The sequence below is a fragment of the Myotis daubentonii genome, chromosome 7 (assembly GCF_963259705.1).
Source record: "Myotis daubentonii chromosome 7, mMyoDau2.1, whole genome shotgun sequence".
Lineage (NCBI taxonomy): Eukaryota > Metazoa > Chordata > Mammalia > Chiroptera > Vespertilionidae > Myotis > Myotis daubentonii.
The window spans coordinates 46,511,965-46,536,846 of NC_081846.1; the positions used below are offsets into that span (position 1 = coordinate 46,511,965).

Here is a 24,882-nt window from a genome sequence, read left to right on the forward strand (position 1 = left end):
AAGCAAATATAGCTGAATGTTAACAACTAGTGAATCAAGATAAAGGATATACCGAGCACTATTCTTGCAACTTTCTGCAAAGTTTTTTTCAAAATTCAGTTTTTTAAAAAGGTACTTGACTATTCTAATAATGTAATGAAGGTATAGGAAATTAAAGCATTGTGCTGAATATTCCAAGACATACCTTTAAAGTTGCTTTTAAAAATAAATTTCTCTCTATTGCTTACTTCCTTGTCATAGAAAAATAATTTGAGCTTTCTTGCTTTAGAAGGGAGGGTGTATTTTGCACTAGAAGCAGCATACCAAAGTGGTAGTTAGAAAAAGTAGTAGTTTTGAATATGGGCTCTGTAGTCAGATTGCCTGAATCTGAATTTCAGTCTTTCATATGTTTAGGCAACTATCCAGTTAGACCAATGTACACTGTAACAAATGATAATACTACATGGTATCACTAAGACTATAGTGAGAATTAAATGAGATAATGCATCTATGGCACTAAATAATAGATAGTAAATTGGTGTCTCAATGTCAAAAATGCCATTCTAATATATATTTTAAAATAAATGACATGAAAAGTAACAGGTAAGAAAATAAAGTCTGATTTCTAATTTTTTTTAAAGAAATAGAATTTTTTTTGCCATACTAATTAGACAAACATCTTATTATGTTACTTACTCATCCCCAAAAAGTTGATGGGTATATTCAGGAAAGAAAGTTCTAATATCATTCTCAAGATCTTCGGGGAAACGAACTGTTTAAAAGAAAAAAATGTAGAGATATTAAAGATATTAAATTAAAGATATTAAAGGTGACAGGTTATTTCCATTTCAAGAATTTCACTATATAGTCAATAGTTTTCTTACTTAAAGTTGTTGCTTTTCCATTACATGACTTATAATGAATTCCCATGAGACAAATGAACAATGAAAATCAAAAAATCACTTTGAGTACTTTAGTACCAAAAAACTACTGATTCGGTGGCCGGAGAGAGGTCAATATGGGGAAAAGGAAACATGTAATACTATATGTAATATTTTAAACAATAAACAATTAAAAATAAGTAAATAAAGAAATGAATCAACAAAAATTAAAAAAAAAAAGAAAATAATACCTACTGATTCTAAGAATTAGAAAACTAGGTATAACAGAGGCATCTGATTTAGTTTTTATTTTTCTGTATGTTCATACACAATGCAAAAATTAAACAAAACCAAAAAAGACACTTTGAGATACAAAAAAGTTTCAACATCAAGGAACCAAAAACAGAATCTATAGGAAGCATTGAGAACAACAATAATCTGAGTTGATGAAGCCCATATCATCACATCATTCTTTATGACTGCAATGTTGTTTCTAGTTTTGGGGTTATTTGCTATTAAAAATAACTCTGTGCCCTGGCTAGGTGGCTCAGTTAGTTGGAGCGATGTCCCATATACCAAAAGGTTACTGGTTTGATTCTCGGTAAGGGCACATACCTAGGTTGCTGATCCCTGGTTGGGGTGCGGAGGCAATTGATTGATGTTTATCCCTCCCCTCTTTTTCTCTCCCTACCTCTGTCTCTAAAAAATCAATAAAAACATATCCTTAAGTAAGGATTAAAAATAAATAACACTGCAATGACATCTTTATATATAATACCTTGCTGTACTTTTACAATATACACAAGGTAAATTCCTGGCAGTAGAAATGCTTAGTGAAAGTACTAAAATATTTTTTATAAATACTACTTAAATGCCCTCTAAAAATACTGTAACAGTTTATATACCCACCAGCAGCTTTTAAGCTCCTGTTTCCCACATCCTTGACAATACTCTATACCTTCAACTTTAATTTCTACCAGTCCAAAATGGAAATGGGAATCCTGTTACTTGTATTTGTATGTACTGTGAATACTGATATTATTGAACAGTTTCCCAATATAATGTATCTTATGAAGAAAAATTTTACAAAAAAAAATCCTTAAGCAATTGAAGAATGAAAAAGATGAGTTGTAGATGAAAAATTGCTAATACTGTCCTCACAAAGCAAGTCACTTGCAGGGTACCAAAGTATCATCTAACAGCTTACTGATTTACAGAAGAAAAGACCTGTAGAGATCTGGCACTTAACACCTTTCCAAGGGATCTTAGAATTAACTCATTATTGGACAGACCAACATAATGTGTCTCCTGATTTAATGCAATATAATGTATACACCATCACCTATAAAGTTTTCTTTCCAAAAATATTTTAGATCTAAACCAGCTTTATTGTCTTCCACTTTACAAGAAATAGAGGGGCCCTATCCGGGCTCAGTGGATAGAGCGTAGGCCTGCGGACTGAAGGGTCCCAGGTTCGATTCCAGTCAAGGGCACATGCCTGGGTTGCGAGCTCAATCCCCAGTGGGGGGGGGAGGGGGGGGAGAACGGGACGTGCAGAAGGCAGCCAGTCAATGATTCTCTCTCATCATTGATGTTTCAATCTCTCTCTCCCTTCCTCTCTGAAATCAATATAAAATATATATTTTTAAAAAAAGAAATATAGAGGGTAGGGGAGTAAGTTACAAACTACCAAAAGGAAATAAAAATAATCCAGAATGTACATACTGAATAAAGAAATTGAAAAAGATACAAATAAATCGGAGCATATATTGTGCTCATGGATAGGAAGAATTAACATCATTAAAATGTCCATTCTACCCAAACCTATCTATAGATTCAATGCAATGCCTATCAAAATAACAAAGGCATTTTTCAAGAACAGAATAATCCAAAAATTTATATGGAACCACTAAAGACCCCAAATAGCCACAGCAATCTTGAAAAAGAACAAAGTTGGAGGTACCATGCTTCCTGACATTAAACTATACTATAAGACTATAGTAATAAAAACAGCATGGTACTGGCATAATGACACACAGATCAATGGAACAGAATAGAGAGCCCAGAAATAAAATCATGCCTTAATGGTCAACTAATATATGACAAAGGAGATAAGAACATATAATAGGGTAAATATAGTCTATTCAATAGATGATGTTGGGAAAATTGGACAGATACATGCAAAAAAATGAAAGCAAAACCACCTTTTTATACTATACCAGAGGCCTGATTCACAAAATTCGTGCAAGGGCCTTGGCCCCGGCCCCGGCCTCCACCTGCCGCCGCTGCAACTGAGGGCCTCTGCTGCGGCCCCTGCCTGCCCCTGCCTGCCCCTGCCGCAGGCGGGGTTCTCAGCTGCCTCTGCCTTGATCCACGCCTGCTACAGCTTTGTCCGAAAGGAAGGACATCCAGAAGGACGTGCAGTCTAATTAGCATATTACACTTTTATTATTATAGACTAGAGGCCCAGTGCAGGGGGTGGGGGTAGTGTCCCTCAGCCTGGCCTGCACCCTCTCGCAGTCTGGGAGCCCTCAGGGAATGTCTGTCTGCCCGCTTAGACCTGATCCTAAGCCAGCAGGCGGACATCCCTCTTGCAATCCGGGATCCCTCACTCCTTACCACCCAACTGCTTGCTCCTTACAGCTCAGCTCACTGCTTCTTAGCAGCAGGCTCCTTACCGCTCAGCTCACTGCTCCTTAGTGCTCCCACAGAGGTGGGAGAGGCTCCTGCCACGGCAGCTGCTCTTGCCAGCCATGAGCCCGGTTTCTGGCTGAGTGGCACTCCCCCTGTGAGAGTGCACTGACCACCAGGGGGCAGCTCCTGCATTGATCATCTGCCCCCTGGTGGTACGCATCATAGAGACCAGTTGTTCTGGTTGTTCCGCTGTAACGGTCCCTTAGGCTTTTATTATATAGACTAGAGGCCCGGTGCACAAAAATTTGTGCACTCGGGGGGGAGGGGGGGTCTCTCAGCCCGGCCTGTGCCCTCTCGCAGTCTGGGACCCCTCGGGAGATAACGACCTGCTGGCTTAGGCCTGCTCCCGGTTGGCAGAGGGCAGGCCCAATCCCTAGGTGCAGTCCCTGGTCGGGCTCAGAGCAGGGCCAACTGGGGAGTTGGGGCACTGCCCCCTGACATGCACAGAGCAGGGTGGATTGGGAGGTTGTGATGCCACCCCTAGTCACGCTCAGGGTAGGGCCGATTGGGGGGTTGGGGCACTGCCCCGTCACACTGAAGGCAGGGTCGATAGGGAGGTTGTGGCGCCACCCCCTGTCACGCACAGAGCAGGGCTGATCAGGGGGTTGGGGCGCTGCCCCCTATCACGCACAGAGCAGGGCCCATCAGGGGGGTTGGGGTTCCATACCCTGTCACACACAGAGCAGGGCCAATCAGGGGGTTGGGGAGCTCCCCCCTGTCACTCACAGAGCAGGGCCAATAGGGGAGTTGGGGCACCGCCCCCTGTTACACACAGAGCAGGGCCGATCAGGGGGTTGGGGCACTGCACCCTGTCATACACAGAGCCGCAGGGCGATCAGGGGGTTGGGGAGCTACCCCTGTCACGAACAGAGCAGGGCAGATAGGGAGGTTGTGGCCCTGCCCCCTGTCACACACAGAGCCGCAGGGCAATCAGGGGGTTTGGGCACTGCCCCGTCATGCTGATCCCGGTGCTGGGAGGCCTCGCTGCTCCGCTGATCCCGGTGCTGGGAGGCATATTACCCTTTTACTATATAGGATAGAAGCCTGGTGCACGGGTGGGGGCCAGCTGGTTTGCCCTGAAGGGTGTCCTGGATCAGGGTGGGGGTCCTGCTTGGGTGCCTGGCCAGCCTGGGTGAGGGGATGATGGCTGTTTGCATCTGGTCACACACCCTTCAGGGTGGGGGTCCCCACTGGGGTGCCTGGCCAGCCTGGGTGAGGGGCTGAGGGCCATTTTCAAGCTGGCGGGTGACTGAAGCTCCCAACCTGTCCTTTTTTCCTTTTTTTTAAAATTCTGGGCCAGCTTTAGCTCTGAGGCTCAGCTCCAGCTATGAGACCTCCGCTGCTGAAAGCAGGTTTCTGGCCTTTGTTTACCTTCTGTATTTGAAACAATGTTGCGGTCCTACTGGCTGAAGCCCGGGGTTTTGTTTAGCTTCTATATTTGTTACAATGTTGCTTAGAGTGCAGCTGAGAGGCTGGCAAGGCAGGCGGGGAAGCTTGGCTTCCTCCTTCACTGAAGCAAGCAAGCCTCCCTGTTCGTGTCAGCTGCCTGGCTGCCGGCCGCTATCTTGGCTTCCAGTTAATTTGCATATCTCGCTGATTAGCCAATGGGAAGGGTAGCGGTCGTACGCTAATTACCATGTTTCTCTTTTATTAGATAGGATATTTATGATTTGGTTTTGATTAGATTTTAAATATAAGAATCCAAGAGAAACTTTTTATAACCAATGTATACGCTTTATAAAGGATTCTTTTAATATCCAGTTAAGTGGAGTTTTTATATTAGACATTTTATTAAATGAAAACTTGTTCACTGCATAACCTTCAACCATGATGTACTTATTTCTAAAATGTTGCCCAAATGTTCCTGGGATTATACATTGAGAAGATACTAAGGGCTATATTTGAGAGAGATTAGAATAAAAGTTATCTTCTCAAAAGAGGGTTTTTAAGGCAAAAGGCCCTAGGCCTAGACAACAGGAACAAACAACTGGTGCCAAGGGCACAAAGAATAGAGTTAGTCCTTTTAATAAATATGGGACAATTGTGAGTTTTCTATTCTCATTAAATAACCCTCAATACTTACATAAGTATAGCAATTACTATGAGAGAAATGAAACTAAATCTCTAAGTATGCCTATTCATTCAGGACATTTCACATAAATGGAATCATATAATATGTGGCCTTTTGCTTCTGGCTTCTTTCACTTAGTATGTTTTCAAGGTTCATTGGTGTTGTAGCAGGTATCAGTACTTCATTCCTTTTTGTAGCTGAATAATACTCTACTGGATGAATATACCATATTAGTTTATCCATTCACCAGTTAATGGACATTTGGGATGCTTCCACTTTAGGGTTATTTTGAATATTGCTGCTACTAACGTTTATGTACCACAGCTTTTTCTGTGACCAATGTTGTATGCCAACACTGGATATAGTCTTCAGGAGTAGTCACACAAAAAATAACATGTTACTAATAATATTATTACGTAGTTGTCACTTGAACATTAACTGTGTGTCAGGCAATTTGCTAATAATTTTATAATCATTACTAGAGGCCTGGTGCACAAATTTGTGCACAGGTGGAGTCCCTCGGCCTGGCTGGCAATCGGGGCTGTCTTGCCCAGTCCTGATCAGGGCCGATCCAGGGCCGGCCAGCTGTGGGGAGGGACCGCAGGAGGTTGGCCGGCTGCAGGAGGTTGGCTGTGGGAGCGCACTGACCACCAGGGGGCAGCTCCTGCACTGAGCATCTGCCCCCTGGTGATCAGTGTGCATCATAGCAACCTGTTGACCGGTTGTTCGTTTGTAACAGGTGCTAAGGCTCCTGTATATAGATTGCAGTTAATCCTCACAAGAGTTATCGAACGTTCATTTCACAGATGAATGATGCAAAAAGGACTAATTTGCTCAAGGTTACACAGTTGTTTAGTGGGTTTAAAGCTGAACACGCACACAAGTTCGTATAGGTAAACACAAGAATAATTATTGGAGAATTATTTTTAATAACGAGAGAAGCAATCCCTAATAGGGAATCCTAGCTTATATAATAAAAAGATATGCAAATCGACCGAACTGCAGAACAACTGATCGCTATGACGTGCACTGACCACTAGGGGCAGACATGGGGGAGCACCGCTCAGCCACAAGCCGGGCTGATGGCTGGCGAGTGCAGCAGCCTGCCTCCACGGCAGCGCTAAGAATGTCCGACTGCGGCTTGTCCTGCTCCCTATGGGCCTAAGCCATCATTCAGACAACCCCTGAGGGCTCCCGAACTGTGTGCGAAAGGGCGCGGGCCGGGCAGAGGGATCCCCAACCCCCAGTGCATGAATGTCGTGCACCGGGCTTCTAGTACTTAAATAAGTTATGATACAGTCATAGTGTACTACATACTTAAAAGAATAGGATAGATCTATATGTTATTTACAGAGAATGATATTCAAGACATTGTTAAGCTAAATAATAAAAGAGCCTAACCACAGGCTCTGGTTTTAGAAAAATAATGTCTGTACAAGGAAAAAATTTAGATCAGTATTATCTTTTACCTTATTTGTCATTTTCTTTGTATTTCTATTATGTTTGTATTGTTTAAATGACAGAAGCTGACATTTATTGAGAATTTCTAAAAGTTAAGTTATTCAAACACTTTACTTGTGTTTAACCTTTCATTTAATCTTTACAACCACTATAAAGTAAATACTATCAACTCCATTTTAAAGATTAGGAACTGGGGACATAAAGTGATTGAACCAGGACTTATGAGTATATAATTAAACAGTGTTACTGAAGCATAATTTATATACCATACAACTCACTTGTTTTAAGTGTATAATTCAATAATTTTTAGTAAATTTAAAATTGTGTAACCTTGGTCACAATCTCATTTTAAAACGCTGCCATGATTCCCCAAAGAAATCCCATGCTCATTTTCAGTCATCTCTGTTCCCACCTTCAACCCCAGGCAATCACTAATCAACTTCCTGTTATAGAATTGGCTTTTCCAAACATTTCATACAAAAAGAATCATACAGGATATGGGGTAGTTTTTTTGGTGTTTTTATTTTTGGTCTGGTTTCACTTAGAATGTTTTTGAGGTTCATCCATGTTTCAGTATTATCAGACCTTCATTCCTTTTTATTGTCACGTAATATTCTATCATATAGATATACGTACCACACTTTATCTGTTTACTAATTGATAGATATCTGGGTTGTTTCCATTGTTTGGCTATTGTGAATAATGCTGCTATGAACATTCATGTATGAATTTTTATATGGACATTTGTTTTCATTCCTTTTGGGTAGATACCTAGGAGTAGAATTTCTGGGTCATTTAATAAATTCATATGTTTAGCTTTTTTAAGAACTTGCCAAATGGTTTTCCAAAGTAGTTGTATTATTTTATACTCCCTTCTACATTATGAGTGTTTTTTCACATCCTCACCAACACTTACTGTCTATTATTTTTATAAGAGTAAAGGTAAATATTTTAAAGAAGCAGAGACCACTTATTCCTGTCACTTTTTGCCACACTGTACTTCCTATATGTAAATTTTGCCACCTCTCAAACATCTACCCACTCCATGACATAAATCAAGACTGAATAAAATCTGAGTATGTTCAATAAATGCAGAAAACTATATTTACACAAACAACTGCTCTTACATGAAATTCTACTTCAAAGATTAAATTATATATAGACACACAGTACATACATACCTAATTTTAGTTCAATTGCTGTGTTGGTATTACATTTGTACTCTGCTAGTTTCTTCTCCTCTGCACTTTTGTACTCAACCAAAAATTTCTCCATAGCACCAAATCCTAAGAGAAAGATTTTTAAAGGTCTGGTTGAAAATGGTTTAAATAGGTAAACCTAAAAATAGGGTTGTTATTAGAAGTGAAACAAAAGTAAGATTTAAAGCATTTTTATAGATCATAAAAGTATAGATCATTGTTCACATCCTCCTAAATAAATGTACTAAGTATGAGTGCCTCATTTATAAAACATCATTTGAGATAAAGGCTTATGAAGCAGCGCTGCTTTACATAAATGAGTACACCTGAAAATTAACATGACAGATTACTGACATTTCTGAATATTTAATAGTAGTATAAATTTCCTACTAGGATTTATGCCTATGTAGCCTTTTTAAAAGAAATATCAAAAGGATGCCACTGCTCCACTAAGAAATAAAGTGAGAATGTCCTTTGATAATTACAATAACATTTCATTTCTAATACTGGAAAAATTATACCCAGAGTACTTCCAGACTATTAAAAAAACTATGAACTGCCGAAACCGGTTTAGCTCAGTGGATAGAGCGTCGGCCTGTGGACTGAAAGGTCCCAGGTTCGATTCCAGTCAAGGGCATGTACCTGGGTTGCGGGCATATCCCCAGTGGGGAGTGTGCAGGAGGCAGCTGATCGATGTTTCTCTCTCATCGATGTTTCTAACTCTCTATCTCTCTCCCTTCCTCTCTGTAAAAAATCAATAAAATATATTAAAAAAACACAAAAAAACCCCAAAAAACTATGAATTGATAATACATAGATTATCTCAGAAAGGATACACAAGAAACTGGTAACCATGGTTAACTCTAGGATATGAGAAGGAATGGGGATAAGGTTAGGAAAGAAAAATTTCATTGTATTACAAATATTTTTTTACCATCTGTGCAGTCATAAACTATTTCAGCTACTGGAATAACCAAATGGTTTTATCACATGGCTAGCCATCAAGATATATAACAATTAATGAAAGAAATCATTATCAAGAGGAACTTTCAAGCAAAGATGACAATAAATCTCCTGACAAAATAAATATCAAAGTTAGTAAAAATTCAGGGGGAAAAATCATGAGCAGAAACAAAAGGGGTACAGTGACATGCCATACTACTTCAATAAGGGTTAAAACACATACACAGAAAATGGGGAACACCTGAGGCAATTACAGATTAATAATTTGGAATCAGAATTCCTGCATTCAAATCCAGTCTTCACCACTCATTTAATTCATCAGTGAATTACTTCCTCGGACCTCTCTGACACTAATCTATAAAACAGATGACAGAACCCACCTCGAAGAATTTATGTATAATCTAAGCAACAAAATTTAACTTGTGAAACCCCACATTAGCTTAATCCCCACAATTCTCTAACACAAGTCGATACTATATCAAGTCCCATGCCATATTCAAAAACTCGGGCTTAGAAAGAGGTGCACTTGCTTAATTAAGAGCACCCCACTACTACAGGCGAAGCTGCGATTCCCATTCAGGTGTAATTCCCATAACATGTATACCCTACAGTACCCATGTTCCCACTCTCTTGCAGCACCAGGGAACTCAATGATCCCACGGCTCTTCCTTAAACGTCTGTAGAGCTCAAGCTACAGCCTGTCTATCCAGCACATCCACAAAAGTGTCTGAGTGCTCGCTTCGGCAGCACATACACTAAAATTGGAACGATACAGAGAAGATTAGCATGGCCCCTGCGCAAGGATGACACGCAAATTCGTGAAGCGTTCCATATTTAAAAGAAAAAAAAAAAAGAAAGAATAGAAAAAAGGAAAAAAAAATAATAAAAGAAAGTGTCGTGAGACTACTACGAAGGCACTATGAACAGAGATCATAAACTGTTCATCACGTCAAAAGATATGTAATTGGGGTGGGGGGAGGCATAATAGTCATATCAAAACAGTCTTCATACACGTACAGACATCATTATTGGATGTTGTTCTTAAATGTTGTAAAGGAGACTCAATAAATTGGAGAGCAGAATAAAATGACCACGAGAGAATTACGTTATAGTAGACACACTCGAAAAAGAGTTTAGGGCTTTAGGCGCAGGGATCGTGAGAGAACTTCTTTCTCCAAGGAAATCTACACCCATCCTAGAGATGCGAAAGTGTGAGAGACGAAGGCGACGGCAAAGTCAGCCAACACTCAAGTGAGAGCCCCCGTGCAGGGCAAGGCAGCAGCGCGCTAGCTCTTAGGGTGATGGCAGCGGCAGGCGGCGGACCTGGGGGAGGAGGACCTGAGTACTCAGATCATCTGGCGGGAACCGAACCTGCCTGGGGGAGCCGAGGCAGCAGCGGGCGAAAGGAGCGAGAAGGGAAACAGGCCTCAGAGCACCTGGCACTTACACCCCGAATCGCGATGCTTTTCCCCCCCCTGCCTCCCCGTCGCTTCGCAGGGGGTCAAGTTCTTCGCAGAAGGCGCCGAACCCTGAGCAGCTGGGGGCGGGGGCGCAAACCTCGACCCATAAGAAGCTGCGCTGGGAGTTCCGCGCCCGCAGCCCGAAGCAGGCCTTCTGGAACCCAGGCTGGAGCCCGAGAGTTCCGAGCGGGCACTGTCACCCCGGCCTCGGCGTTCTCTCCCAAACCTGCCGGCCCCCTCCCCTTGGTAAACTTTTCCCGGGAACTTACCCGCCATTTCCGAGCTGGGAGCACCCGCGGCCGAGGAAGGACGAATCAACCCGCGCGCTCCCTGGCCGGAAGTGAGCGCGTTGAACGACGCCTTTCCCCTGCCCACCAATGGGAGGAGGAGGCTCGGCGCGCGGGGCGGCGGAAGCAGCTCAGAAGGCGGGACTTACACCGCCGGGAATGCTCCGGCCGCTGCCTGGCCGCCGCGGGTGCCGTCGGCCGTTCTGTAGGCCTGAAGTAGAGGAGGAGGCCGTAAAAGGGACCTTCTATTTAGCCCTGGGAACGTTTCTTGAGGTTAATTTGAATAATATACTTTATGGCTTTCTGTCCCGCCTCCCCCCCCACCCCCCCCCCCCGCGATGTTTTGGAGACGGAGAGAAAAACTCTCCTTGGCCTGAAGGATAGATAGATCCAAACACCTGCACCCTCGTTTAGAATGTAGGACTTGAGTTGCAGTTGCGGGAGAAATTTTCACTTGTTTCTTTTTTTTTTATGTCAATTAAATCTTTATTGTTCAGATTATTACATTAGTTACTCTTTTTTCCCCCCATAACTCCCCTCCACCCAGTTCCCACCCCACACTCCGCCCTCACTCCCCACCCACTGTCCTCATCCATAGGTGCACGATTACTGTCCAGTCTCTTCCCGCATCTCCCACACCCCTTTCCCCCCCAAGAATAGTCAGTCCATTCCCTTTCTATGTCCCTGATTCTATTATAATCACCAGTTCATTCTGTTCATCAGATTATTTATTCACTTGATTCTTAGATTCACTTGTTGATAGATGCGTATTTGTTGTTCATAATTTGTATCTTTACCTTTTTCTTCTTCTTCCTCTTCTTAAAGGATACCTTTCAGCATTTCATATAATCCTGGTTTGGTGGTGATGAACTCCTTTAGCTCTTCCTTATCTGTGAAGCTCTTTATCTGACCTTCAATTCTGAATGATAGCTTTGCTGGATAAAGTAATCTTGGTTGTAGGTTCTTGGTATTCATCACTTTGAATATTTCTTGCCACTCCCTTCTGGCCTGCAAAGTTTCTGTTGAGAAATCAGCTGACAGTCATATGGGTATTCCCTTGTAGGTAACTGAGTTTCTTTCTCTTGCTGCTTTTAAGATTCTCTCTTTGTCTTTTGCTCTTGGCATTTTAATGATGATGTGTCTTGGTGTGGTCCTCTTTGGATTCCTTTTGTTTGGGGTTCTCTGCGCTTCCTGGACTTGGAAGTCTATTTCTTTCACCAGGTAAGGGAAGTTTTCTGTCATTTCTTCAAATAGGTTTTCAGTATCTTGCTCTCTCTCATCTTCTGGCACCCCTATAATTCTGATGTTGGTACGCTTGAAGCTGTCCCAGAGGCTCCTTACACTATCTTCGTATTTTTGGATTCTTTTTTCATTTTGCTTTTCTGGTTGGGTGTTTTTTGCTTCTTCGTATTTCAAATCTTTGACTTGATTCTTGCGCTCCTCTGGTCTGCTGTTGGGAGTCTGAATAATATTCTTTATTTCAGTCAGTGTATGCTTAATTTCTAGTTGGTTCTTTATCACAACATCAAGGGTCTCATTAGATTTCTTGAGGATCTCACTACATTTATCGGCGGTCTCACTAGTCTTCTTGAAGATCTCACTACATTTATCGGCGGGCTCACCAGTCTTTTCAAGGGCCTTATTAAATTTATCGGCAGCTTCTAGACAGTTCTTTAAAGACCTTAAAAGTGTGGTTTTGAACTCTATATCCAACAGTTTGCTTTCCTCCAATTCTGTTGTTTGTGTCCTGTTTCTTTGTCTCGGCATATTTTATGCTTCGCTGTGTCGATAGAGTGCCTTTCTAAGTGTCCCAATTACCTGAGGTAAACACTCTTGGTGCACCCCCTTGTGGGCTTTGTGCACAGTCTTGTTGTAGGTAAGCCTTGATTGTTGTAGTTATCACTGTGAGGAATTGACCTCCAGTCCAATTGGCTGTGAGAATCAGCTATGTCTGCAGTGGGAGAACTTCTGTGCTGGAGACACCCCTCTGGGGCTAGACTTGCTTTGATGGGGCTTTGGTGCTCACTGAGTCTGCTCCCTGAGTGGTTCCACGGAGCTGCAAACTGGATGGTCCCACTCTGACCTCTGGGCTTCCTGGCTCCTGGATCTCTAGGGAGGTGCTAATCTAGCCTTTGCCTGAGGCTATCAGCAAAAGTCTCCCTGCAGGGCTTGGGCGGGGCGGGTCCCATGGGATCAACAGGGCAGGGTTAGCAATTATGGCTGCTCTCAGTCTTGCCCTCAGAGGCTCTGCTTCTCAGTGTCCCAGTAATCGCTGCAAGCCCCACGGAGAGAAAGCTGCCCTAGGGTTCTGAGCGATGCCAGACAGTCCCACTTCTCCCGTATGAGTCTGGGTCCCTCGAGACTCTCCTGGAACTGGAGCTCAGAGCCTGAGACTCCCTCCCGATTGAAAACGACAACCGTGCCCTCAGCCGCCAGCCCGCTCCGCATGCACTCCGCACCTTAGTATTTTACTTCAGCACTGCGCCTCCTCTGAGTCTCGGTATGCTTTTCTCTTTCCTCCTAGTTGTAGAACTTCCACTCAGCCAGCCTTCCTGTGGTTCTGGATGATGTCTGTTCCGTCTTTTAGTTGTATTTTTGAAGTGGTTGTTCAAGGCAGCAAACTCCGGTGTTTACCTATGCCGCCATCTTTACTACTTTACTTGTTTCTGTTTTTGCTGTCCATACTTGCTTAACCTCGTTTTCCTTTTCTCTCATGTTTTTTAACAGTATACTGCGCGCGATATCAATTTAGGGACTCTGCTTTCACTCTGAAGGTTACTAGGCAACCATTTAGTGCCCTGAAATAGTTAATACCTCGAGACCTGTCTTAGCGGCTTGGACCACATCGCCATATGCTACCTGTTTTTGGCCATTGGGCTTATTATTACTTAGAAACTGTTGAACTGCTTGTCCCAGAGGATAAGCCACTTTTTTGATAACCATAAGTATCCCTACAGTGTTGTGTATACTGTAGAATGCCTCGTGTCAACAAATGTTGGTTATTAGGTTGTACGATGATGCTTGAGCTAAAATGGACCCTTAAGATGATAGTCTAGAACAGCCGTGGGCGAACTACGGCCCGCGGGCCAGATCCGGCACGTTTGAAATGAATAAAACTAAAAAAAAAGAAAGACCGTACCCTTTTATGTAATGATGTTTACCTTGAATTTATATTAGTTCACACAAACACTCCATCCATGCTTTTGTTCCGGCCCTGCGGTCCAGTTTAAGAACCCATTGTGGCCGAAGCCGGTTTGGCTCAGTGGATAGAGCGTCGGCCTGCGGACTGAAAGGTCCCAGGTTCGATTCCAGTCAAGGGCATGTACCTGGGTTGCGGGCATATCCCCAGTAGGAGATGTGCAGGAGGCAGCTGATTGATGTTTCTCTCTCATCGATGTTTCTAACTCTCTATCTCTCTCCCTTCCTTTCTGTAAAAAATCAATAAAATATATTTAAAAAAAAAAAGAACCCATTGTGGCCCTCGAGTCAAAAAGTTTGCCCACCCCTGGTCTAGAACGAGTGCGCCCCTTCATTTTAGAGATGAGGAAACTAAAGCCCAGAAAAGAAATTGGCTAAGTCCTCTCAGTATACAGCCTATGCAGGAGTCCAGTTCTCCAGATACCCCATAGGTTATAAGACATGGAGATGGGACTCTTCAAGATAAGATCAAAAAAGGTACCCAAAATGCTCAGATCATTTTCCTTTAAGCCTTAATGAAACACCAGAAATTATGATCATACAGTATTAAATAGAAAACTGAATCAATACTATAATCAATGACATTATGGATCAAAAAAGGGAAGCAATAATGTTTTCAAAATGTCAAGACTTACTGTTTCTTTCCAAAACCACCTTATCTTTAGATCAGTCAATTGCTGAACAGCAATTATGATCCTTATAATAAGTCAAGAAAATTTTTCTCATCTGCAGCAAATCTGAAATGGATTAGTCCTGTGACTTCATGGTTAGTTGTAGTAAAGAAATACTATACATGATAAATATGAATAAGAAATAAGATGAATATGAATAAGGAATATGATGCGCTATATCATGTGACTAGCATTTAGTATGATCAGCTTGCAAAATTGAGGTTACAGTTTTAAATTATCCTTGTCTTAGAGCTATTCACACATTTATTAAAATGCCACAGAATACATGTTTAGGTGCAGTTTGCCTAAAAGATGAAAGAATGACTTCTTTCAGAACATAATAGTAAAATTACCAAAAAAGAAAATATATTTCCTTTTTTAGTAGGGTCTTTCCCCTCTTTTTGAATTTATATTTTACCTTATCCTAAAGAGAATTTAGGAAGTGAATGTTACCACCATGGAATAAAATATGAAAAGGAATATGCTGTCCTGCTATGTATGAAAGAGGCAGCATAGTGGTGTGGGAAGTCCAAGCTATAGTAGTCTAAGTTCTACTTTTTCATGATTGTGACCTTGTTTTATCTATTAACTGGAGATAATAATACCTTCCCAGTCACCATACTAGTTGTTGTGAAAGTCAAATGGAAAATATTTATCAAAAATTCTATGTTAATATGAGGTGGTATTTGTATGATTACATTTATTCTAGAATAAGAGGTCTAGAAAATATACTCTTAGGAATTGACTAGCAATCATGTGTTTGCTACAGGTTCAAGAGTATATAGACTAGTAAATGTTGCTATCATATCTTGAAACCTCCAGAAGTGATATTTTTTAAAGACATGGTATTAAACATATGGTCATCAAAAAGTGGAGGTAGGAAATATGAAATCTAAAAGATAAAGGTAGGTACTTAATGTGTCTTTATTTTAAAATATATACAGAAAAATAACAATAAATAGTTAACTCATTTGTTTAGCTCATAGTGCTAATGGTATAGGGGTGGGGTATGAGTTCCAGTTCCCAGAAAAGTTATCCAGAATCCCCTACCCAGCTAGATGACTTTCATATGAGATAAAATAAAATAAAAATAGACAAGCTAATATTGAAAACTACTTTTAGAGGAATAACTTAAAGACACACATTACCAACAGATCGTACATTCCATTTTTTAACTCTCATACACTGTCCATAGGTATAGAAACTAGTTTTTGAGAAGCAATTTAACAAATTTAACAACTTTAACACATTTTTCAATTTGTATATCTTTTGAGCCAACAGTTCCATTTATAAGCATTTGTCCTGCAAAACTATTTGTACAATATGCAAAGACATATCAACAAAGATGTTCAATGCAGTATTAATTATACTGGCAAATTGGAAATAACAACATTCATAAAAGTGGCTGGCTTTTTTTATTTTACATGATTATAAGAAAGGAAACATTTACAATTTGACTGATTATAACAGTGCTCTATATTCCTCTTTGAAACATCCCTGTGTTTGTTGAATATACCTTATTATACTGAACCACCCTCCCTACCTTCTGGGGAAAGAGGACCCAAATTAAAATTGGAATCATCTCTAAATAAGAACTAACCATGGAAAAAAAGTTAGCCATTTTTTTTAAAAAAAAGCACATTTGTCTTATAATTACAGATTTTTAGACAAATTTCTTGAATGAGGAAATACAAATTTTGTCATGTTTCTCTAGCAGTTTTTTTTGATTCTCTAAGAACAAATTATGAGTAAACTCAATACCTGAATATGGTATTTAAAGATATATTTTTATTTATTTCAGAGAGAAAGGGGGAGAGAGAGAGAGAGAGAGAGAGAGAGAGAGAGAGAGAGAGAGAGAGAGAAACATCAATGATGAGACAGCATCATTCATCAGCTGCCTCCTGTAAGCCCCCCACTGGGGATCAAGCCCACAACCCAGGCACATGCCCTTGACTGGAATTGAACTGAAGTCCCTTCAGTCCACAGGCCAATGCTCTATTCAGCTAGGGCAGTGATGGCGAACCTATGACACATGTGTCAGAGGTGACACGTGAACTCATTTTTTTTTGGTTGATTTTTCTATTTTTCTTTGTTAAATGGCATTTAAATATATAAAATAAATATCAAAAATATAAGTCTTTCTTTTACTATGGTTGCAAATATCAAAAAGTTTCTATATGTGACATGACACCAGAGTTAAGTTAGGGTTTTTCAAAATGCTGACACGCTGAGCTCAAAAGGTTCACCATCATTGAGCTAGGGCAATACCTGAATATATTTTAATTCACTCTCATTTTCAATTAATTGACATGGTGAATGTGTCATTACTAAGCTGGTAGTGGATGCTAAGGTGCATTTAATTAATAATTCACATAGGGTGTTTGTGATGTCTCTATATGACAAGGGGCAAATAGCTTGAACCTGTGTTTCACATGTGATTTTTGAAATGAACACCTTCAATAACAATAATTTTTATTTGTAATATTTTTCTATAACAAAATGATAAACACTAGAAAAAGAGGTTTTGTTTGGTAAACAATCATTCGTGACCTCAGACCTTCTCTATTAATATACTAGTAAGCTCACAGCAGATACTTCCACAATCATACATGAGGGATGGTGTGTGATGAGATTGAAATTAATATAAAGCTGCATACTTGATTAGCTCTTTTTGATTTAGTTTTTTAATATGGTGTGCCAATTTTGTGATTGTCATCATGTAAAAGTCCCCTTGAAATGAAAAATTGTGTCTTACCTCCAAATTAAATAATTTATTTGCAAAATTAAGTGTGAATAAATCCCATATCAAATTTCAAACTTTTACAAGTAAATGGTTTTCTCCAAGAACATATAAAAGTCAATAAAATTATCTGACTTTTCACACACACAGAATAGCACTGGATAATGTGTACTGACTTGAGAAAATATCTACTATATAATTAAAAAATAAGTGACACTACATTATAATGTTATTTTATTTGTATAAAAACATATTATGATAGACACATAGAAAACATTTGCAAGCATACCTAACAAGTTTAACTTCCCTGTAGGAGAGGGAATTTTGAGATGGGGATTAATGAGGGATTTAAAAAGTACATATATATCTATATCTATATCTATCTATCTATAGATAGATATAGATATAGATATAGATATAGATATATCTTCATTGATTTCAGAGAGGAAGGGAGAAGGGAGAGATAGAAACATCAATGATGAGAGAGAATCATTGATTGGCTGCCTCCTGCATGTCCCCTACTGGGGGATCAAGCTTGCAATCTGGGCATGTGCCCTTGACTGGAATCAAACCTGAGACAATTCAGTCCGCAGGCTGACGCTCTACCCACTGAGCAAAACCAGCTAGGGCAATGAGGGATTTAAAAAAAAAAATACCGTTTGCTTCTTTTAATGAGATGTACTGGTTGCTTTCATAATTAGAAAGTTATCATTCTTTTTGGAATTTTTAGACATGGTTGCTAACTCCTTACCCTCTAGTTTACATTCTATAAATTATGATTACACAGAGTCAAAGAGTGCAAGCAGCTTAATTGAAAATAGGAAGTTAGCCAAAACTGGTTTGGCTCAGTGGATAGAGCGTCCGCCTGTGGACTGAAAGGTCCCAGGTTTGGTTCCGGTCAAGGGCATGTACCTGGGTTGCCGGCATTTCCCCAGTGGGGGATGTGCAGGAGGCAGCTGATTGGTGTTTCTCTCTTATTGATGTTTCTGGCTATCTCTCTCCCTTCCTCTCTGTAAAAAATCAATAAAATATATTTTTTTAAAAAAAGAAAGAAAATAGGAAGTTAGTTGAGAATTAATATTTCTAGTTTTGCATTCTGTCATTTATAAGCAAAGATTCGTCAAATGAGGGAAGAGCACCATAATTTCTTATACTTGTTTACAAAATGATCATTCTGTGGTGCCTTTTTTACTCTTTGAAACTCTAATTCATAAGAATGACATTAGTTATGTATGTCTACTTAGGGTGGGTTATACAATAATGTTATGATATTTCAAATTCCACAGTTAAAATGCTATTTCAAATGTTCTTTTTTCAGTTTTAGTCAACAAAAAATGATGATTATGCCTCTGTTTTTAAATTTTTTGCTGTTGTTTTGCATTGTTTCTTAATGTGAAAGAGTTTCCAGGTAGGGGAGGGTGAAGAAAACTTTATTAATGTTACTTAGATATTAAAGAAAAAAGACTAAAAATTATGACCAGAAATATTCGTTTTAAACTGATGATATTGTTTCAGTCACTTTACCCTTTTTAAGTTTTGATTGTGGTGGAAAACACATCACATAAAATTGACCATCTTAATCATTTCTAAGTATACAGTTCAGTAGTGTTAAGTATATTCATAATGTTGTGAAAGCTGTCATTTTAATAAATTGGTTTTCATTAAAGACTTGTAACTCATTTACCCATGTCACTATGCACAGCAAGACTCTTAACTTCAGGTGATCTGGACACACAAAGTGAAGAGCTTCTATACCAGCTATATAATGCTGTCAATTAAGAGCTTCTATACCAGCTATATAATGCTGTCAATTAAGAGCTTCTAGCCGATCAATGTTTCATTCTTACACTGATGTCTGTCTCTCTCTCTCTCTCTCTCTCTCTCTCTCTCTCTCTCTCTTTCTCTTTCTCTCTTTCTCTTTCTCTCTTCCTCAAAAAAACGAACTTCTATACCAGCTATATAATGCTGTGAAGTGTTTAGTTCAAGAATTATAAAAGAATTATAGAATTATAAGATATTAAAAGAACTATAAAATAAAATTTAGTTTTATTGTAGTGTTTCTTATATTTTTACAACTCAGAGTTTTAAGGCATATATATAGTTTTCAACAGGCAAAACCAACAGTTACTGTGCAAATTTGTAAAATTAAAAGAATTCTTTCCAAAAAATTTGCTAGAGGGATTCCAGACTTTAAGTTTGTCATTAATCTCATCAACACAGGGCTGTCAGAGAATCCCTTTGCCTGTCTCTTGAATGAGCTAAGAGGAAGAAAGGGTCATGCCAACTAGCACCATATAATAACAAAGAGAACCTGCTTCATCAGGTAAGATGGGTGTATTGGTAGGGTTAGGATGCATTTAAAGAATAAATTTACATTTTTTATATCTTTGTAAAATTACATTTTGTTGTATGTGAAAAAGTTTATTTTACTACAGATATAGTGTTATTTTATACAGTTTTAAAAAATATATATTTCTTTATTGATTTCAGAGAGGAAGGAAGAGGGAGAGATAGAAACATCAATGATGAGAATCATTGATCGGCTGCCTCCTGCATGCCCCCTACTGGGGATGTGCCCACAACCAAGGTACATGCCCTTGATTGGAATCGAACCTGGGACTCTTCAGTCTGCAGGCCGACGCTATCCACTGCTCCAAACCGATTAGGGCTCTAATGTATTTTTAATATTGCTAATTCCTATATTAAATATTAATATTAACTTCTAATTTTTTAGTCACCTGTGCACCCCTGAAGATCTCTGATTTAATCCCACACTCTTGCTTGAGGTTTCCCATTAAGTAAATGATAGAACGATACTGTGGCCCAAGTTTCTCAATTTGGTCCTATGTTTTTCCACTTTTTCTTCCCTTTCTTCTTGTAGAAAGGACTAATTTCCTTCATGTAATAGTTTACTTTAGAAAGAAACTGTATCTGGCACATTGATTCAATGTTTGTTAAATGACTTTGTAGTAATATAAAAAATACAAAGCACCCTTACCCCTCTCCTCCCACAAACAACTTTGTTCAAGCACTGAGTGGTTCTTGGGATAAGAAACTGCTAAGTTTCTTTGCTTAAAAACATGCTTGAGCATGTGATTGAATCAAACACCCCATTCACATGTAACCCATTACTGCCAACATGTGTGTAACACAGGCCTTATTAACTTGTTCTTTGGATGTCACCAGGAAGTAGCTTTGGCCTAGAGTGAGTCATCAACATAATTGACTGGAGATGCTCTTTTGCCAGAGTAAATTTATCCCTGAACAGTGGCTCCATAAATATGATTCTCTGGGACACAGGGATATTCTGTAGACAGGCTCAGATCATCAGTAGCCCTGTCTTTCCCCCAGAGAATTTTAACTCAGATTAAGTTTTAGCTTTCTTATAGAGCTCTAAGAAAGCCTAGCTAGTCCTCACCAGGAGCTTACCCTCCTCCTCTATACTGCCTTCTCTATCCTTCAATGAGTTAAACACCCAGACATTCAGACACTAAATGTTAGCTGCTATCTCCCCAAATCCAGGTCCTATTTGGAATATACTTACAGAGTTCAACACAGTTCTGGGTCAGTGTTACAGTGGGTATAACATCTTTCCTCCAGATGTATATCCACTGTAATATCAACAAACAGAGCAAGCCCATGATGTACCCTGCAGCAGCCCACATTTCATCCAGAGGCTTTTGTACTCTTCTCTCTCTTCTCTCTAGTTGGCTTCATTGAGGCCTGCTGCATCTGGGGCCTGCTGTGTTCACTCACCAAGGTAGGCCTGCGTATCACAGAGGATTGCCTAACTTTCCTATCTGTCCTAGGGAATAATCAGGAATCATCACCTTCTCCTCTTAAGCTTATTTACCTGTTGTTAACTTCTCCAAAGCTGAAACTATGTTATCTTCATCATTGAGTTCTTACTTGAAGTGAGAACAAATTCTTTTACTAACATTTACTGAAGATTTTTATTCAGATTAGCTTTTGTTTAAATACATTTACATTTGAGACTGCACATATCCTCTCTTCTTAGGCCCACTCTGAGGTTTGATAATCTCCCTCCCCTCTCTGCTTGGCCCTTAAAATCAATTCCTCTAAAAATGGAATTTTTTGTTTACTACAATACTGGGTTATTTTCTCATTTTTTAAAGTCTTACTAAAAATTTGAATGTTAATGTTAAGAATACATGTAGCAGTCTCATTTAAGGACAAATACTTGGAGAAATGAAAACTTCCACTTAAAAAAGGTTGTAAGGCCTGGCCAGTGTGGCTCAGTGGTTGAGCATTGATCTATGAACCAGGAGGTCACGGTTTGATTCTCTGTTCAAGGCACATGCCTGGGTTGTGGGCTCAATCCTCAGTGGGAGACATGTAGGAGGCAGCCAATCAATGATTCTTTCTCATCATTGATGTTTCTATCTCTCTCCCTCTCCCTTCCTGTCTAATATTAAAAAACAAACAAAAAAGTTTAAGAATAATTTTAAGGGCTTTCTAAAATTATAAAATATTAACAAATAATTATAACATTTTGTTTTATATAAGTTTTGTTAAGCTAGAATCACAAGAACGACCTGGAAGAAATTTGATTTTTCAAAAAATTGTGGTAGTACATCTACATTGTCCTTGGGTATATAGAAGCCCTGCTGAGATAAATTGTATGTTTGCTATTTTTTTCCTTTTCAAGTGCACTTTCAAGTTCTTTTATTCTTAGATTTTGAACTTCACATTGTTCTTTTGAGTAAAATGCACAGGGAGACAACAAATGTCCAGTTTATTCAAATAGTATCTGTATGATTTAATCATCTAGGTTTTGCTTTGCTTCCTATTAAACAAAATAAATATATTTAAATGTCAAATGACAATTTTATTTACTATTAGGAGATTTAATTGTATATGAGCCCATATGTAAGCACAAATGAAAATAGCATAATGATATGTTTAGTACATTATGACACCTTATTAATTTATTAAAGGTAGATAAATGCATATGTAAATCATTATTGGGACTGATAGAACAATAGCTGTAATTTGAAATGTCATTTTTTGGTGAGCCTTACTTTATTTTTTGTTAATCCTCACCCAAGGATATTTTTTCCATTGATTTTTAGAGAGAGTGGAAGGGAGGGAGGGAGGGAGGGAGGGAGGGAGGGAAGAGAGAAAGACAGAAGAGAGAAATATCAATGTGAGAGAGACACATCTATTGGTTGCCTCCCACATGAATTTGCCACCCAGGAACGTACCCTTGACCGGGAATTGCCTTTGGTTTGTGGTTGATGCTCTAACCATTGAGCACACTATCCAGGGCAAGCCTTACATTATTTTTATGCTATCTAGTTCATGTATTTTTTCCATTGGAGTAATATAGGGTAGAGATTTAAAAAAAACAAAAAGAGTAGCCATAAACTTTTAATCTCTTACCAAGCTTGGGTTAAGACACAGGGTATTCCTAGGTATGAGAACAATACACTACAAATAATAGCAGGACATTCTTAACTTGCTTCAGTATCCTAAAATATCCTAATGTGGGAAGAATACTTTATAAATTAGAGCCCTTGTACAAATATTACCAATGATGCTATAGAAATTGCAATTAAAGATAAAATAGATTAGAGTAGATGATTTCACATCAAGTGGGCCTAAAGGAATCTTCACTAGGTTCAAAGAAATGTTCTCTGAAATATCTGTGCTATTAACAATGGTAAGTATGGACTCCCTGCAAACTGGAATGATTGAAGATAATGGGAAAAGTCAAGCTTATACTCAATTTTTAGGGAGGAACCAATGGAGCACATTCTCTTTAGTCTTCATCTTTCAAATGGCCTGTGGGAATTGGGCCAAAACCAGCAGTCCGACATCCCCCAAGGGATAGAGTAGTGCTCGAAGTGGCAGGCAGCTGGGGAGGAGCCTGTGCCCCAGCTGGGCACAGCTCCAGCTCATCCCAGCCTACTGCTCACAAAATACTGGCTCTTCCACAAAATACCGACTTCTGCACATGGGCCATGAAGTTTCAATCGCACTGTACGTGCGTGCCCGCATGTGGTATTTTGTGGAAGAGCCACACTGAAGGGGCCAAAGAGCCGCATGTGGCTTGCGAGCCGCAGTTTGCCAACCACGGGTCTAGGAGATCTGTCTGCCACCAGAACTATGATTCCCAGCATTCCTGGTGCTCCCCACACTCTGGACTTCCGCTTCCGGTCCTGGGGCTGCCACCAGAACTATTCCCAGAATTCCTGGTGCTCCCCGCACTCTTGGTTTTCCCTTCCTGCTCTGTCTCGGTCCCATGGCCTCCCACTCTGCCAAGTCCTCCAAGCCACCAGCTCTCCCTCTCCACTCTCCACTGGCTCTCCCGCTCTGCTCTCCACCTGGTGGCTTGGGGGGCGTCGCTCTCTCGGTCACTGGGAGTGACCCGGGGAGCCAATTGCCCACAAGCCGCCAGCTCTCCCACTCTGCTCTCTGCCTGGCACCTGTGTATGCAAATTAACCCACCATCTTTGTCGGGTTAATTTGTATACTCACTCCTGATTGGCTGGTGAGCGTAGCAGAGGGATGGTCAATTTACATGTTTCTCTTTTATTATGTAGGACTAGAGGCCTGGTGCACAAAATTCGTGCATGGAGGGAGGGTTCCCTCAGCCCAGCCTGCACCTTCTCCAATTGGGGACCCCTTGGGGGATGTCCAACAGCCAGTTTAGGCCCGATTCCTGTGGGATTGGCAGTTGGACATCCCTCTCGCAATCTGGGACTGCTGGCTTTTAACTGTTTACCTGCCTGCCTGCCTGATCGCCCCTAACTGCCCTCCCCTGCCAGCCTGGTTGCCCCTAACTGCCTCTGCCTGCCTGATCGCCCCTAACTGCCCTCCCCTGCTGGCCTGGTTGCCCCCAGCTGCCCTCCCCTGCCAGCCTGATCTCCCCCCCAACTGTCCTCCCCTGCAGGCGTGATCTCACCCCCAACTGCCCTCCTCTGCTGGCCAATTTGGTTCTGATTGATCGGTTTCAATGCCAGTCAGCATCAAAAGCATCCAATAGCTCCCCACAGTACCTCCAAGGCATCCAATAGCTCCCCACAATACCCAGATTTGGTTCTGATTGGTTGGTTTCAATGCCAGTTAGCATCAAAAGCTCTGCCTGCTAAGCAGCCATTGGCTCCCCACAGCACCCAGATTTGGTTCTGATTGGTTGGTTTCTATGCTAGTCAGTGTCAAAAGTTCCACCTCCTAGGCAGCCATTGGCTCCCCACAGCACCCACATTTGGTTCTGATTGGTCAGTTCCTATGCCAGTCCTATCTCTGGGCCTG

At 40.5% G+C, this 24,882-nt stretch overlaps 2 protein-coding genes and 1 non-coding gene across 5 annotated transcripts in view; 2 read left to right on the top strand and 1 right to left on the bottom strand.

Moving 5' to 3' along the window:
- HAT1 (histone acetyltransferase 1) overlaps positions 1–11,090 on the bottom strand; it is a 48,442-nt gene extending 37,352 nt beyond the window's left edge. The window contains exons 1-3 of one of the 2 annotated variants that reach the window (XM_059704099.1): positions 10,978–11,090; positions 8,268–8,372; positions 676–751 (exon numbers count right to left, since the gene is read on the bottom strand). In XM_059704099.1, coding sequence (XP_059560082.1) covers positions 676–751; positions 8,268–8,372; positions 10,978–10,984 — 188 coding nt within the window. In that variant the 5' untranslated portion in view covers positions 10,985–11,090. The other variant, XM_059704098.1, reaches the window with a different exon arrangement.
- Positions 1–24,882, top strand: part of SLC25A12 (solute carrier family 25 member 12) — a 164,855-nt gene that overhangs the window by 49,521 nt on the left and 90,452 nt on the right. The window contains exon 2 of one of the 2 annotated variants that reach the window (XM_059704095.1): positions 19,825–19,927. The exons of the other annotated variant lie outside the window; for it this stretch is intronic. The gene's annotated coding sequence lies outside the window, so the exon portion shown is untranslated. The remainder of the gene's footprint in view (positions 1–19,824; positions 19,928–24,882) is intronic. 2 annotated transcript variants of the gene reach the window in all.
- LOC132238901 (U6 spliceosomal RNA) lies at positions 9,980–10,086 on the top strand. Its single transcript, XR_009453877.1, has one exon. It is a non-coding gene; the product is annotated as a U6 spliceosomal RNA (small nuclear RNA).